Source organism: Onychostoma macrolepis, chromosome 16 (genome assembly GCF_012432095.1).
Source record: "Onychostoma macrolepis isolate SWU-2019 chromosome 16, ASM1243209v1, whole genome shotgun sequence".
Classification (NCBI taxonomy): Eukaryota; Metazoa; Chordata; class Actinopteri; order Cypriniformes; family Cyprinidae; genus Onychostoma; species Onychostoma macrolepis.
This window is the reverse complement of record NC_081170.1, coordinates 10,642,519-10,655,574: the sequence shown is the minus strand read 5'-3', so window position 1 is coordinate 10,655,574 and position 13,056 is coordinate 10,642,519. Positions and strand designations below refer to the sequence as shown.

General features: G+C 35.9%; 2 protein-coding genes across 3 annotated transcripts; both read right to left on the bottom strand.

Annotated features, from left to right (window-relative positions):
• Positions 1–79: 79 nt before the first annotated feature.
• On the bottom strand, positions 80–7,131 carry aldh5a1 (aldehyde dehydrogenase 5 family, member A1 (succinate-semialdehyde dehydrogenase)). Of its 2 annotated transcripts, XM_058747323.1 has the most exons (11): positions 6,933–7,131; positions 6,317–6,559; positions 5,304–5,387; positions 5,033–5,203; positions 4,814–4,930; positions 4,210–4,353; positions 3,985–4,128; positions 3,561–3,719; positions 3,292–3,455; positions 2,931–2,989; positions 80–1,485 (listed from the first exon to the last, which is right to left on the bottom strand). In XM_058747323.1, the coding sequence occupies exons 2-11, from the start codon at positions 6,536–6,538 to the stop codon at positions 1,274–1,276; spliced, it is 1,476 nt and encodes a 491-aa protein (XP_058603306.1). In that variant the 5' UTR covers positions 6,539–6,559; positions 6,933–7,131; the 3' UTR covers positions 80–1,273. The 2 variants fall into 2 exon arrangements, with proteins under 2 accessions (XP_058603306.1, XP_058603305.1); XM_058747322.1 differs by having other exon boundaries at positions 6,317–7,131.
• Positions 7,132–10,742: 3,611 nt separating this feature from the next.
• Positions 10,743–12,973, bottom strand: elp6 (elongator acetyltransferase complex subunit 6). Its single transcript, XM_058747813.1, has 8 exons — positions 12,843–12,973; positions 12,531–12,677; positions 12,375–12,453; positions 12,080–12,150; positions 11,825–11,949; positions 11,311–11,515; positions 11,054–11,209; positions 10,743–10,958 (listed from the first exon to the last, which is right to left on the bottom strand). Exons 2-8 carry the CDS (start codon positions 12,582–12,584, stop codon positions 10,836–10,838), a joined length of 813 nt encoding a protein of 270 aa, XP_058603796.1. The 5' UTR covers positions 12,585–12,677; positions 12,843–12,973; the 3' UTR covers positions 10,743–10,835.
• Between the last annotated feature and the right edge of the window lie 83 nt (positions 12,974–13,056).

Genomic DNA, 13,056 nt, shown 5'->3' with positions numbered 1-13,056 from the left:
AAGCAGTGTGCAATTCTGTGTGTTAATGTTCATATTCAGGCTTAATCTTAAATTAGTGATGAAAACGGCACAACTGAACGAACAGCAGAAGTTGTTTATTTACCAAGGCTTTCAGATGTATATTTAGTCTTTGTAACCTTCATGTGCATCTCTGCAAAATTCCACTCCCAAGGTAAGAAAATTAATATACTTCTAAACATTTTCATACATATAACACTTCACAATACAATTAGGTATATCAATAGAAAATTAATATTTACAATTACAAAAAAAATTACAACAGAGAACAGTTTAAAAAAATACACTGGCAATTACAACATTTGGCCACAATGACAAATTTGTTAACTTGTTTGACTAATCTCTATGCTTCAATACCTCAAATCAGAAGTTTCTATCCAGCAGAATGAGCACCCAAAACATCCCATCACAGTCAAGGTTTCATTTTTAACATTTCTATTTCTAGATTTACAAAAATAGAACACTTAGGCCCGGTTTCACAGATGGGGCTTAACTTAAACCAGGACTAGGACTTTATTTAAGCAGCTTTTATAAAAATGTCTTAGAAGAAAACGTTTCAGGTGTGCATCTCGAGACAGAACAATGACACTGACATTTGTCAGAGCAAGATATTTTCAGTTGAGACAGCTCAAACATGCATTTTAGTCTGGGACTAGCTTAAGCCTTGTCTGTGAAACCGGGGGTTAGTAAATTAAACATTTAAATTATTTTTTTTTAAAGAAAGATTGTGCTTTGATTTCTCACTGGATCCACCACCAGCCCTATATTTATACATACTGTACTTAATTGTAAATTAGGTTCTCTTTTTTTGTGCCCAAATTAATTTACACAATTAAAAAAATAAAATAAAACTTAAATTAGTACGTCTTTTTTTCAGTCTAAAATTAAATGGAGTAAGAAGAATAAACTTTAGTTATTCAAGATATATTCTCTCATCTTACACAAAAACACAAAAGTAAATTTATCCTGCTTTAAGGATGTTTAGATATTTTTCAGTGATAAAAATAATATATATTTTTTTTAAGTGTTCAATATCTTATTTCAGAGCAACTAGGTTACATCAATCAGTTATGATGGATGGAATCTCAAAGAGGACGATTTGTACCCATTTTTGCAACAAATACCTAAAATATCCCGACAATAAAATGTCTCTGTATAGTCATTATTCAGTTACATATGATTGAAAGAGAATGGTGTTTTGTGGATCCATGTTTTTAGTACTGCTTAAATGATGACATGCTAGTAACCACTGTCTTTAAAGAGAGAGTCCCCCCAAACACATGTACTTTATTTCTAGATACTCATCAATGCCATACTTGGATCCTTCTCTGCCCATTCCAGACTGTTTGACTCCACCAAATGAGGCTTCTGTGGCGGAGATCAGACCTTCGTTGACCCCAACCATGCCCACTTCCATCTGCTCAGCCACCCGCCAGATCTGACTGATGTCTCTGGAGTAAAAGTAACCTGATGAAAGAAAACTATTATGAATATTTTTGAATTTTTTGCCACAGAAAGAGATGAGTGATAGAAGGTATGTAGCTGCCGTTTGCTTTACTTGACCATCCAGATACAAAGGTACAGTGGAGCTGAAAGAAAATGACCTTTTCTGGTCCCAAAAATATAACTGAAAAAAATAAAAATAAAATTACACACACACACACACGTTCGTTTTTGTGAAAAGTGGGGACATCCCATAGGCGTAATGGTTTTTATACTGTACTTACTGTATGTGCTATTGCCCTACACCAATCCTACACCTAAACCTACCCCTTACAGGAGACTGTGCATTTCAACTTTCCCCCAAAAAAACCTCACTCTGTATGATTTATAAGCGTTTTGAAAAGTGGGGACATGGGTCAATGTCCTGAAAAGTCACCTTCACCTTGTAATACCTATGTCATACCTTTGTCATTATACAAATCTATGTCCTGACTTTTCACAAAAACGCACACACACACACACACACACACACACACACACACACACACACACACACACACACAGAGTGGTGGCCAAAATCATTAGAACACTAGTATTTTACAGCACTGTGTGGAGCACTGGCTGTTGTCAGACTTATTGTGCAAACAAAAATCTCACAGGATTATTACAATTAATGGCAAAATAAATGTTTGGAAATGGAAACTGAAATTTCCTACTGACACTACAGCAAAATATAGAATTAACTGACTTAAACCAATTTTTTAGCTGGTGAAAATACTAGTGTTCTAATAATTTTGGCCACCACTGTATATACTGCCAACCAAAAGTTTAGAATAAAAAAAAAAAAATTTTTTTTTTTTGAAAGAAGTCTCAAACCATAATATTGTGAAAAATTATAATTTTATTGATAATAGATTTTAATATATTTTAAAATGTGAAATATATTAGTTTCATTTAAATACATATTCAAAATAACCCCTTTGTTTTTGTTGTTATTTGAATAGTTCATTTGCAAAAACAGTAAAAATCATGTTTTTTCATTGTGCATTCCAATTAATCTCAATCAAACTGCAGTTGGGTTATATTGATTAAGTTAAAAAATAACTACAAAAAAATACAGCTAACTAACAATAAAACAATGAAAGCATGATAATAAAAAACATGATTTATCTGTTTTTGCAAATAAACTCTTCATTTAGTATTTAGGATGTAAATACAATGAGGTCTTTTAACCCTTTTGTATCCAACAGTATTTCATGATTGGTTAATTTGCCTTGTCAAATGAGTAACTAGAAAACTTGTAATGTAGACTATTGTACATGCTTTCAGTAAAGAACACTCTTAGCTAATAAATAAACAAGCATGTGAGGAAAAAGTGGGCAAACTCAAGACTGTCCAAAAAAACTTTGTAAAATCTGAAATTACGTAGGAAAAAAAAAAACATGATTAATTTGCACAGATGTACAAACCTGCTAAACCAACAGGAGAAGCATTGGCAATGACAAGTGCCTCCTGTTCCGTGTTGAACCTGGTGAAGAAAAAAAAAAAACAAGTCAGCAGCTGGCAGACATTCACGCTGAAACATGCAGCCCATTAAAGCCTATTTACAAAAAAAAAAGAAAGAAATAATTTAAAATCTTATACAAATTTAAATAATAAAATAAAAACTAATATTTTCAGAAACAATTAAAATTAAACTCAAAATTGCTATGCTGATAATAAAAAGAAAGAAATCTGTGAATAAATATGTAGTGTAAAATAAAATGTTTTAAATTACTAAATTTGAGGTTAACATGAAGTCATGTAATCCAATAAGTAGTAAATACTCACTTAACAACAGGAATAAGGGGTCCAAAGGTCTCCTCTCGCATGCAGAGCATGTCAGTGTTGACATTGGACAGCAGGGTGGGCTGCATGAAGGAGCCATCCAGTCTCTTCCCACCTCGAACTATGACTGCTCCCTGTGCCACAGCATCTGCAACCTGGCTCTCCACCTGAAGGAAACAACAGCTGATCAACACAGTTAAACCCATCATCTTAACCACATGATCTGTGTGTGTGTGCTTGTTGACAGCGACATTAGTGTATTGTATCGGCACCTTCTCTGCGGCGCGGGTGTTGATGAGCGGCCCCTGTGTGGTGGTGGGCTCTGAGCCGTGGCCAAGCTTCAGTTCGGCATCCATAGCCTTCGCCAACTTTTCCATGAAAGCATCATGGATCCCACTCTGCACCAAAAAGCGGTTGGAGCACACGCAGGTCTACAGCAGATTACAGGTGAGAAATGGAGAACAGTTGTTTACAGTAACAAGTATTTACATGGTGCTCAAAGGTACTTAAAGAATGCCATGATTCTGAAACCTTATGAGTACCTGTAGTTCACTACTTATTTATGAAAAACATTGACTTTTCTTCCTTGAAAATTGTGCAAAGGGTCCATATATGCATCAAATTTCTCCCCAAAATAAACATGAAAAAAGAAACAATATTTTTGCATAAATTAATTTTAGATTGCAATACACTCACCTGGCCTGCGTTCCTGAATTTGGAAGCCATTGCTCCTGCAACGGCTTTATCTACATCAGCACTGTCAAATACAATAAAGGGGGCATGTCCTCCCAACTCCATGGAGACCCTTTTGATAGTTCCTGCAGCATGTCTTAATAGTACCTGCAAAAGAATTTACTTCAGCGATTAATATATTATGGTGAACATTAAGTGTTTGCCAGCATATAGAAATTAGATCTTTACCTTGCCAGTGGCCGTGGAGCCGGTAAATGAGATTTTGGCCACGAGAGGGTCTGTGCAGAGCAGCTCCCCTACAGCAGGGGTCTTTCCTCTTGAGCAGGGCACTACATTAAACACCCCAGGAGGAATGCCAGCCTGAACCGACAGCTAGATAAGAAATACAATGGATTATTCATTCTGTCATATACATAAGTGAGCTTTTTTTATTGTTTTCGAAAGAAGTCCCTTATGCTTAAACTTAATTTATTTGTTTAAAAATTGCAGTAATTTTGTGAAATACTATTAGAATTTTAAATAAGAGTTTTTGATTTTAAACGTAAATGTAATTTCATTCAGAAATCATTCTAATATGCCTTAATATGCATTTCTTAAAATTATCAATGTTGAAATCAGTTGTGCAGCATTTATTGAATTTTTTTTTTAGTAACAGTGTAAAAGTGTTTGTCACTTTTAATTAATTTGATGCATCCTTGATGAATTATTTCTTTCAAAAAAATAAATATCGTACTGACCATAAACTTTTGAATGGTAGGTAATCTACAAAGTTTGGCTGTCTTGCAGCCTGATTCATCTCAAGTTAAGCAGCCTTTCATGGAAACAGACAGACCTCAGCAAGGGCCAGAGCAGAGAGAGGCGTATCCTCAGCTGGCTTTACCACCACAGTGCAGCCCACCGCCAGTGCTGCGCCCACCTTCCTGGTGATCATGGCACTGGGGAAATTCCACTGTGAAAAGGGAAAATTATAAATCACACACAGTTTTACTTGAGCTCATTGACCCTACAGCCTGATGGTGTTATGTGATCAGAATGAAGGAGGAAGTCTCACAGGTGTAATGATGGAAGCCACTCCCACCGGCTGCTTGAGTAACAGGATCTTGCGGTCCTTGGCTGGAGGTGCGACAATATCTCCATACACACGTCTGGCCTCTTCAGAAAACCACTCCAGAAAGGAGGCGGAGTATGTCATCTCACCGATAGACTCCTTCATGGGCTTCCCCTGTACATACATTTGAGTTATAACCAATTGTAATATCTGAATCCTTGTAAACAGAAACATTAGATGTTGTATCCTGTATGTAATGGGTCAGAATACCTACACACTCTGCTGTGATCAACTTGGCAAGATCTTCCTTGTGCTGATTGATCAGATCAAACCATTTCCGTAATAAAATGCTTCTTTCCTGCAAAGAGCATGCATTTATTTGTATATCAGAACTTCTGAACATAATGACGAAATACTTTATTATTACATTTTTAAATTTCATTTAATTATATTTTTATAATCAGTTCTACCCCTTAATATTTTTGTTGAAACCTTGATTTTTTTTTTTTTTTTTTTTTTCAGGATTCTTTGATGAATAGAAAGTTCAAAAGAACAGTATTTATTTAAAATAGTTTTTTCGTAATTTAAAAGCATTTTTGATTTATTTAATGCATCCTTGCTAAATATTATTCAGATCAAACTATTTCTGCAAAGAAATGCTTCTTTCCTACAAAAAGCATGCATCAATATGCATGTCAGAACTTATGAACATGATGGATAAATACTTATTTAAATAAATATTTTTGTATTTGTTTATCATTTTATTTCATGTTTTAATTTCAATTTCTTGGATACTTACTATTTTTATTTCATCATTTGATTTAAACTGTAATTCGTTCAAATTATGTTTTTTACGTTACATTAATGAGAACTGTGAGGGGAAACATGCTCAACTGAAAATAATCACAACGTAAAACACAGCACTACGTAAACGGACTTAAATTACATAACATACAGAATTGTGTTTATTTTCAGGAGAAAACTATATTAAACTAAAGTAAAGTGATTGTAGAGCTTTAGATGTAGTCATCAGAATGTAGTACTAAGATTTTGTTCAAGTACTTGAGTTGAGTACCACTATCATGTAAATACCATGGTATATAAATAAAATCACCATGGCATTACCATCCGATGTCAGGTTGGGATACATACCACCCCAGAACGTTTTTGAAACTGTAGTAATTGTTATTTTGTAAATATGCTTAGTACATTCCAGTTAAGAATTAGATCTTATGCATGAGTTATGAATGACAGTCATACACATTAAAAACATTCCCCACATCTCACCTTGGCTGTGTGATTCTTCCACAGATGAAACGCTTTGTATGCAGCATTGACAGCGTCTTGAGCTTCCTTTGTACCGCAGTCTGACACCTTCGCGATCTCTTCTCCCGTGGCTGGATCTAACACGGGGAACGTGGATGCAGCGGAGACCCAGCGCCCTTCTATGAAGGCTTGAGTCCGCAGGAGCTGCGCTGACACATCGAGGCTGTACGGCCGCTGCAGCATGCTGGGTAGGCCAAAGAACACCTGCCGGAGAATACACCGACCTCTTGAGAGATATAAACTGCCCATGATAAGAACTGACAGGTCTAATAAAACCTAGACGTTCGTCTACAGGCTGAGGCGTGCAGGAGTCTAATATCAAGCTCAGTCCAGTCCAGAAAAGAGGGCGGTTGCTTTAAACACGTGATTACACGCGCTTTAACAATTTTCTCCTTATTTACATTCTACTGACGACTGTTACACACAAACACAGACACAGACATATGCAAATCATAAATCATCTTAATTTACACGGTCACTCCAAAAACGCTAAAGACAGATTAAAATAATAAGTAACGTTAATAATAATAACTGTCCAGCTGATTGAGTGTTGCATAACTCTTTGCTTTTCACTCACTGCAGGAAATACAATCCGACTCGAGAGACGCTAGCGACATCCGATTCATGAACGCATCGTTTTTTTTTGAGTCGGATCTTTTCTATCTTTCCGTCTTATTCTAAACGATTCGTTCACGAATCAGTCCAGTAAACCAGAGTAGAACGAGTCATGAACCGAACTGTTCAAAGGAACCGATTAGCGGGAATTAATCATAATGAATCACATAAAGGGAGCGTTTTAATGAGAAGGGTCTGTCTGCAGACTGCAAGAGAGGGGCGTAACTGGAAGGAGGCGTAACTTGAAGAAAGGGGCGTAACTTGAAGTTGTCCAAATCACACAGAACCACGCGAGATGTCAAAACGAGATGTTGTCGGGCTGCGTTCGAAACCGCATACTTTCTTCAATAAGTACTTACTTAACGAGCGCTAAAAGAGTACATACTCTACAGCCTGAATGCGTTAATTATGAATGCGATTTGGATATCATCCGTTATGTTGACGTTATCACGTGACCTAAGACGTTATAACAAGCGCAACAAAAGATATGAGTGACAGGTTTAATTTTTAATTTAATCTAAATTTGCTCATTTTGTGGTCTTGTTGAAGAAACAGCTGCCCTTTTATTTTGTGATTGTAGTAGTCAATACATTTTGTGTTGATTTAAGTTCTTATATTTGTAACTCCACTAATGTGATCCACAGTTTTATCCTTAAAGCATTTTTATTTTATTTTTATTACAAAACCCAAAATTGTTATCTCTTGAATATTTTAATTATTTTATCATCCACAAGCAAACGTGGCTTAAATCTCCTGTTTTCTTTTTTCTTGTTGAATTTAACTTTCTTGTTTCATCCCTCGCTTCTAAAAAAAATCGTCATGATGAATTATTCAAAGATATTTAACCTCGTCACTGTGCTTTTTTTTCTGTGTATATTATCTCATACTATGATGAACGCATGAAATTTTTGTTTACCGTTTTATGCCATTTATGATTGTTCATTGTTAGATACAACCATCTTTCCCTGATCTTTTATGTAATAAGTTCGGCAATAATAAAAAAAAGAGAGACAGGTGCACTAACACCTCATATCATCACTAACTCAACAATCTAGTACGGTTTTCCTCAGCGTTTGAGATGTCAGCACAAAGGACATGTCGGGCAGCTGCTCGAAGATCTCGCCTTTGGAGAAGACTGTTGATTTTATACTCTAAAAATGTAAGTATTTGTACTTAAAAATTAAGATTACCCCAGAATGAATTGCATCATTTTCCCACCCCAACACTTACACGCAATAATAATGATAAGTGCTAACCAATAATTATAATTTTTTTTAAACTTAAAATGACAAACAAGTAAAACAAGCAAAATTTAATTTTTGTCTTGACATGGCTATACATGAATATACACTAGTTGAACAAATGCAGTCGAAGTGAATACATCAATTTTCAGTCAAGCAATTAATACATTAAAATATATTTTATTTAATGACAACAATAAGAAACATGAATAAATAAGTATAAGAATGAATAAAAGGAAGCATCACAATAAATACATACAATATACAAGTCAACAACAGATGAAACAAAGCTTCATTCAAACTTATTGTTCTAACAATCATGTTTTTACAGACGGTGAACCCACATCCTACAGTCATCTCAACACAGCTGAGCCAGTTCTGCAGCTGCGCTTGTGCTTCACAATCTTGCTCTTCTCAATGAGGACATCGTTGACCCAGAGGATGAGGAAGACCATGATGACACCCTGAACCACACAACCTTGAGGCAAGAGCAGGAGAACATGTGCGGGATAATCTGTGTCTGCTTCAAACATTCGTGGTGCTGCTCTCCATGAGCACCACTACCTGTAAAACATTTAAACAGAGTTAAACATTTACAATTCATGTTGTCAGCTTTCCATTTCTTGCCAAATTTTATTTCATGTTTACAATTACATGCATTTTTTTTTAGTTGTAGCTTTATTACTTCTGTAGTGGGCTAAACCACTGAACTGGTCAGCAGAAGGTTGCTGGTTCGTCACTGGCGTGTCCTTCAGCAAGGCTCTTTTCTCCAGGTTGATCCAGGGATTGTAGGTCCCTGTAATAACAGCACTGGAAATCACTTTCGATAAAAGCTTCATGACTATTTTTGATGATGCTTGTGAAGCTTCTGAAAGTCAGCCTTCACTGTATGAACAGAGACCAGCAGAATAAACTTGACCAATGTCACATCCTCGATGTCTTTTGGTCTTTCTCTAGATGTTCTCGCTGGCTCTGGGGTCACTGATGATGAAGAGACCACAGCAGCATCTGGTTCAGATGAGGGCAGGTGCAGTGTTGGAGCGTCTAATTCATGGCACTGGATCATTTCCAGGATGCTGCTGTGGACTCTCCATCCTCAGCGCTCACAGCAGCCTGCAGACATTTCAGATCATACAAAACAGCCAAACATAATACACAAGCAGTCATTTTAACAGCACAATGTCATCTGATCTCTGTATTAAAAGTAATAAAATGATCTTACTTTATCCTTTTGTTTCAGGTTTTCCTTTTTCCACAAATGTCGCTGTCACCTTGTCTTGCAGGTCCTGCTCCACCACAAAAGATCTGCAGCAAATGCACAGGAATCAAGAATCAGAAAAGTGCTGTAATAGTTGTTTGAAATTACAATAATTAAAATAAACTACAATTTAAGATTTAAAAGATGTTTTATTGATGTCTGTAGTGTACTCACTGAGAGTCTTTGATGGCAGCATTCCTTCATCAGTCACTCTGCACCGGATATACACTCGTGTGTCTCATCTGTCCCTGTAACATCCAGACAAGAGTCAGTCAGCTGTGATTTATCTGCTCAATACTGCATTTACATGTTGAGGTAGTTGCTGATGTAACTCCCTTTTTATCCAACACAAGTTAGGCCATAGTTCAATTAGGACATTTGAGTAGCTTTTATAAACGTGCCTTGGATAAAAACACTACTGATGGGCATCTTGAGACAAAACAATTATTTTAAGATCAGTCAGTTCAAGTTGCTTTCAGTTAAAACAGCCCAGACATGCATTTTAGTCTGGGACTACTCTTGACTAGCCTTGTCGTCTTTACACCTTTTGAATTATATATTGCTTACACCTACTGAAAATAAAAAATAAAAAAATATTCTCACCTTGTCAATATACAAGCGGCCATCTTGCCAATAACATCTCGTTTTGACATCTCGCGTGGTTCTGTGTGATTTGGACAACTTCAAGTTACGCCCCTTTCTTCAAGTTACGCCTCCTTCCAGTTACGCCCCTCTCTTGCAGTCCGCAGACAGACGCTATTGGTTTTAATCACAATACTGGCTTGTTACAATAAAAAAAAAAAGCACCACAGCGCCCTCTGTGACAACTTTACATAAGTGACTGTGCAGGATACTGTTAATTCTTCTACAATTCACAAATATATTCTTAACGTATTTATTTCAAGTTCATTTACAAATAAACCACTGTTTAATCCACAGAGAATCTCATAATGTAATTTTAAGAAACTATCATGTCTTAATATTCTCGTTGTCTCCACAAAGGAAAAGAATAAAAACGTGTGAATTTGTCTTCACGTGTATGGTAAAGTTGTATTTTAGCTCTCGTTCAGTGAAATATTCCCAACCAAAGTATGGAATTTCCTTGAGCTCTTCTTTGTTTTTGTGTCTCTTTAAACAATGACATTAACTAGCATCATTGTTCCAGCTCTTGATGTACATGTATACATGTTGGTACTTTTACAAGCACCCATTATATTTGTAGTTATCTCAGCAAGTAATGCAAACAAGTGAACAAATCAACGACAACTGGTGATGTATTAAATATATGCATTTATGTCAAACAAACTAAATAGTGACATTATTTCAGTAAGAGATTCAATGTGAAAACTTATATTCATTTGAAAACTTAGAGAACAGCACTAGAAGTCCCTCGAGCGAAAAATGATGCTCCTTTATCATGAACTTTAAAGTGAAATATTTTTCGTTGGTTGTTGATGGTCTCTCCTCTCTGTTGCCACCAAACCTCAATCTAAAAAAAAAAAAAAAAAAAAATTTTTTTTTAAATCAGCTTAATTCAGAGGCATTTAATACAGAGTAAGCATTAACTTTAACATGAAATTGCACCTGTCCATGTATGTCCCTGCAGTAGCCCGTGGGTAACCCCTCTACATGTAAAGCCAAGTTACACTGATGAACTAGTCCCCTCTGAAGCAGGTTTGATCCCTCTTCGTCATCATCTGCATCCTCCTCCTCACATCTCACCAGAATTACCATATTTCCCTGGATATCAACAGACATTTATAGCCAATACATCATAATACAGTGCTAAACCAACTGCATTTGTCATCATTTCAGGCACTGACACAAAAACACTGACTCACCTGTAACTCAGAGCACACGGTGGCTTGGCAGTAGAGGGTAAAGTCTAGTATTGCTCCAACACTAACACCTAAACTCAGAAGCACACTGAGATCATCTATGAGTAACACTGGAGGACCCCATGATTCACCAGCATCACCATCTCCACTCTGACGCACAGAGCGTTCCACAAATCTGAACAGACCTTCCAGTCCAACACCTGGGGTCCTAGAGAAAAAAAAAAAAAAGGCAAAACACATTTGTTTCTTAATATATAGGTTATAACAGGGGTGTCAAACTCAGTTCCTGGAGGGCCGCAGCCCTGCAGAGTTTTGTTCCAACACACAAACCATCTAGTTTTCAAATAAGCCTGAATGACTTAATTAGCTGGATCAGGTGTGTTTAATTAGGGTTGCATCTAAACTCTGCAGGGCTCCAGCCCTCCAGGAACTGAGTTTGACACCCCTGGGTTATAACATAAGAAGGAATAAAGCTAAAATGTATTTAAACTACATTTTCATAACATACAATACGTGCCTGAGATAACTCAAAGGTTGTGTCTCCTGACTGGTGTCCTCCTGTAATAAAACTCCAATAGAATCCTTCAGTCCTTCAAGAAACACGAGCTGACCCTTCTCTCTCGCCTGTGCCAGACTCACTCCCTGCACAAAAACATTACGATAAGAAATATAATGTTAGAAATGTAATAATATAAATGTCATCAACAAAATGTCTAATCAAAAATAAATTTAAAAAAAAAAGTCTAAATAGAGCAAGTTGATGTAAACTTACCAGCCTCTGACCGACAGCACTGTAGTGACTGAAGGACTGCACAAGACCCAGAAAACACACCTTACAGCCAGCTGCAAAATATCAAAATTTAGAAGAAAAAAAAAAAATATATATATATATATATATATATATATATATATATATATATATTATACATACACACACATGTATATGTATATATATATATATATATATATATATATATATATATATATATATATATATATATATATATATATATATTTTACACATACATACATACACACACCCTCACTATAAACAATAGGTCACTTACCACGTAAATAGAAAGACAGATAGTGATGAATAAGGAATGATGCATCAGCTCGTCTGTCTGACACTAGGATAAAGTCACTCTACAAGTACAGAAAACATCGGTTAGACTCTATGACATCTAGTAAGTTACATCAAGCTTGTAAAGAGATGTAATTACCGATTTGAAACTGTCTGGAGTGGAATTGAGAATACTGTTCAATTCTGGAAACATGTTTGTGAGACAGAGATGAACTTTACTACAGTTGAGCAGGATATGCTGCTGTCTCCTCTCTATTTCTCAAAATCTTCTTCAGTATTTCTCATGCTGTTAAGAAAAACATGATTGTAAATGAAAGCAAAGCATTTAAAGTGTATACATTTCTGTGTATATGTAGCGCAGTTAGCATGCTAAATTAATATTAGCGTTGCCTCACTATTCAAAGTATCAAAATAAGAAGAGAACAGTAAAAAAATAATAATAATAACGTACCTGCACCGTCTGCAATTACATCGTTTTCTTTCCAAATATATACAAATAAATATTTCACGTTCGCATCTTATGTTAGTCAACGTGGGTACGGAAGCCGCATGAAGACAATCTTTCGGGAAAACGCGTTTTGGTAGAGCAACTCGTGAGGATTTTATTTATTTTTTATTTTTTTTCTTAAATCAGTGAAATATTTTTTATTCACCCTTTAAAAAAA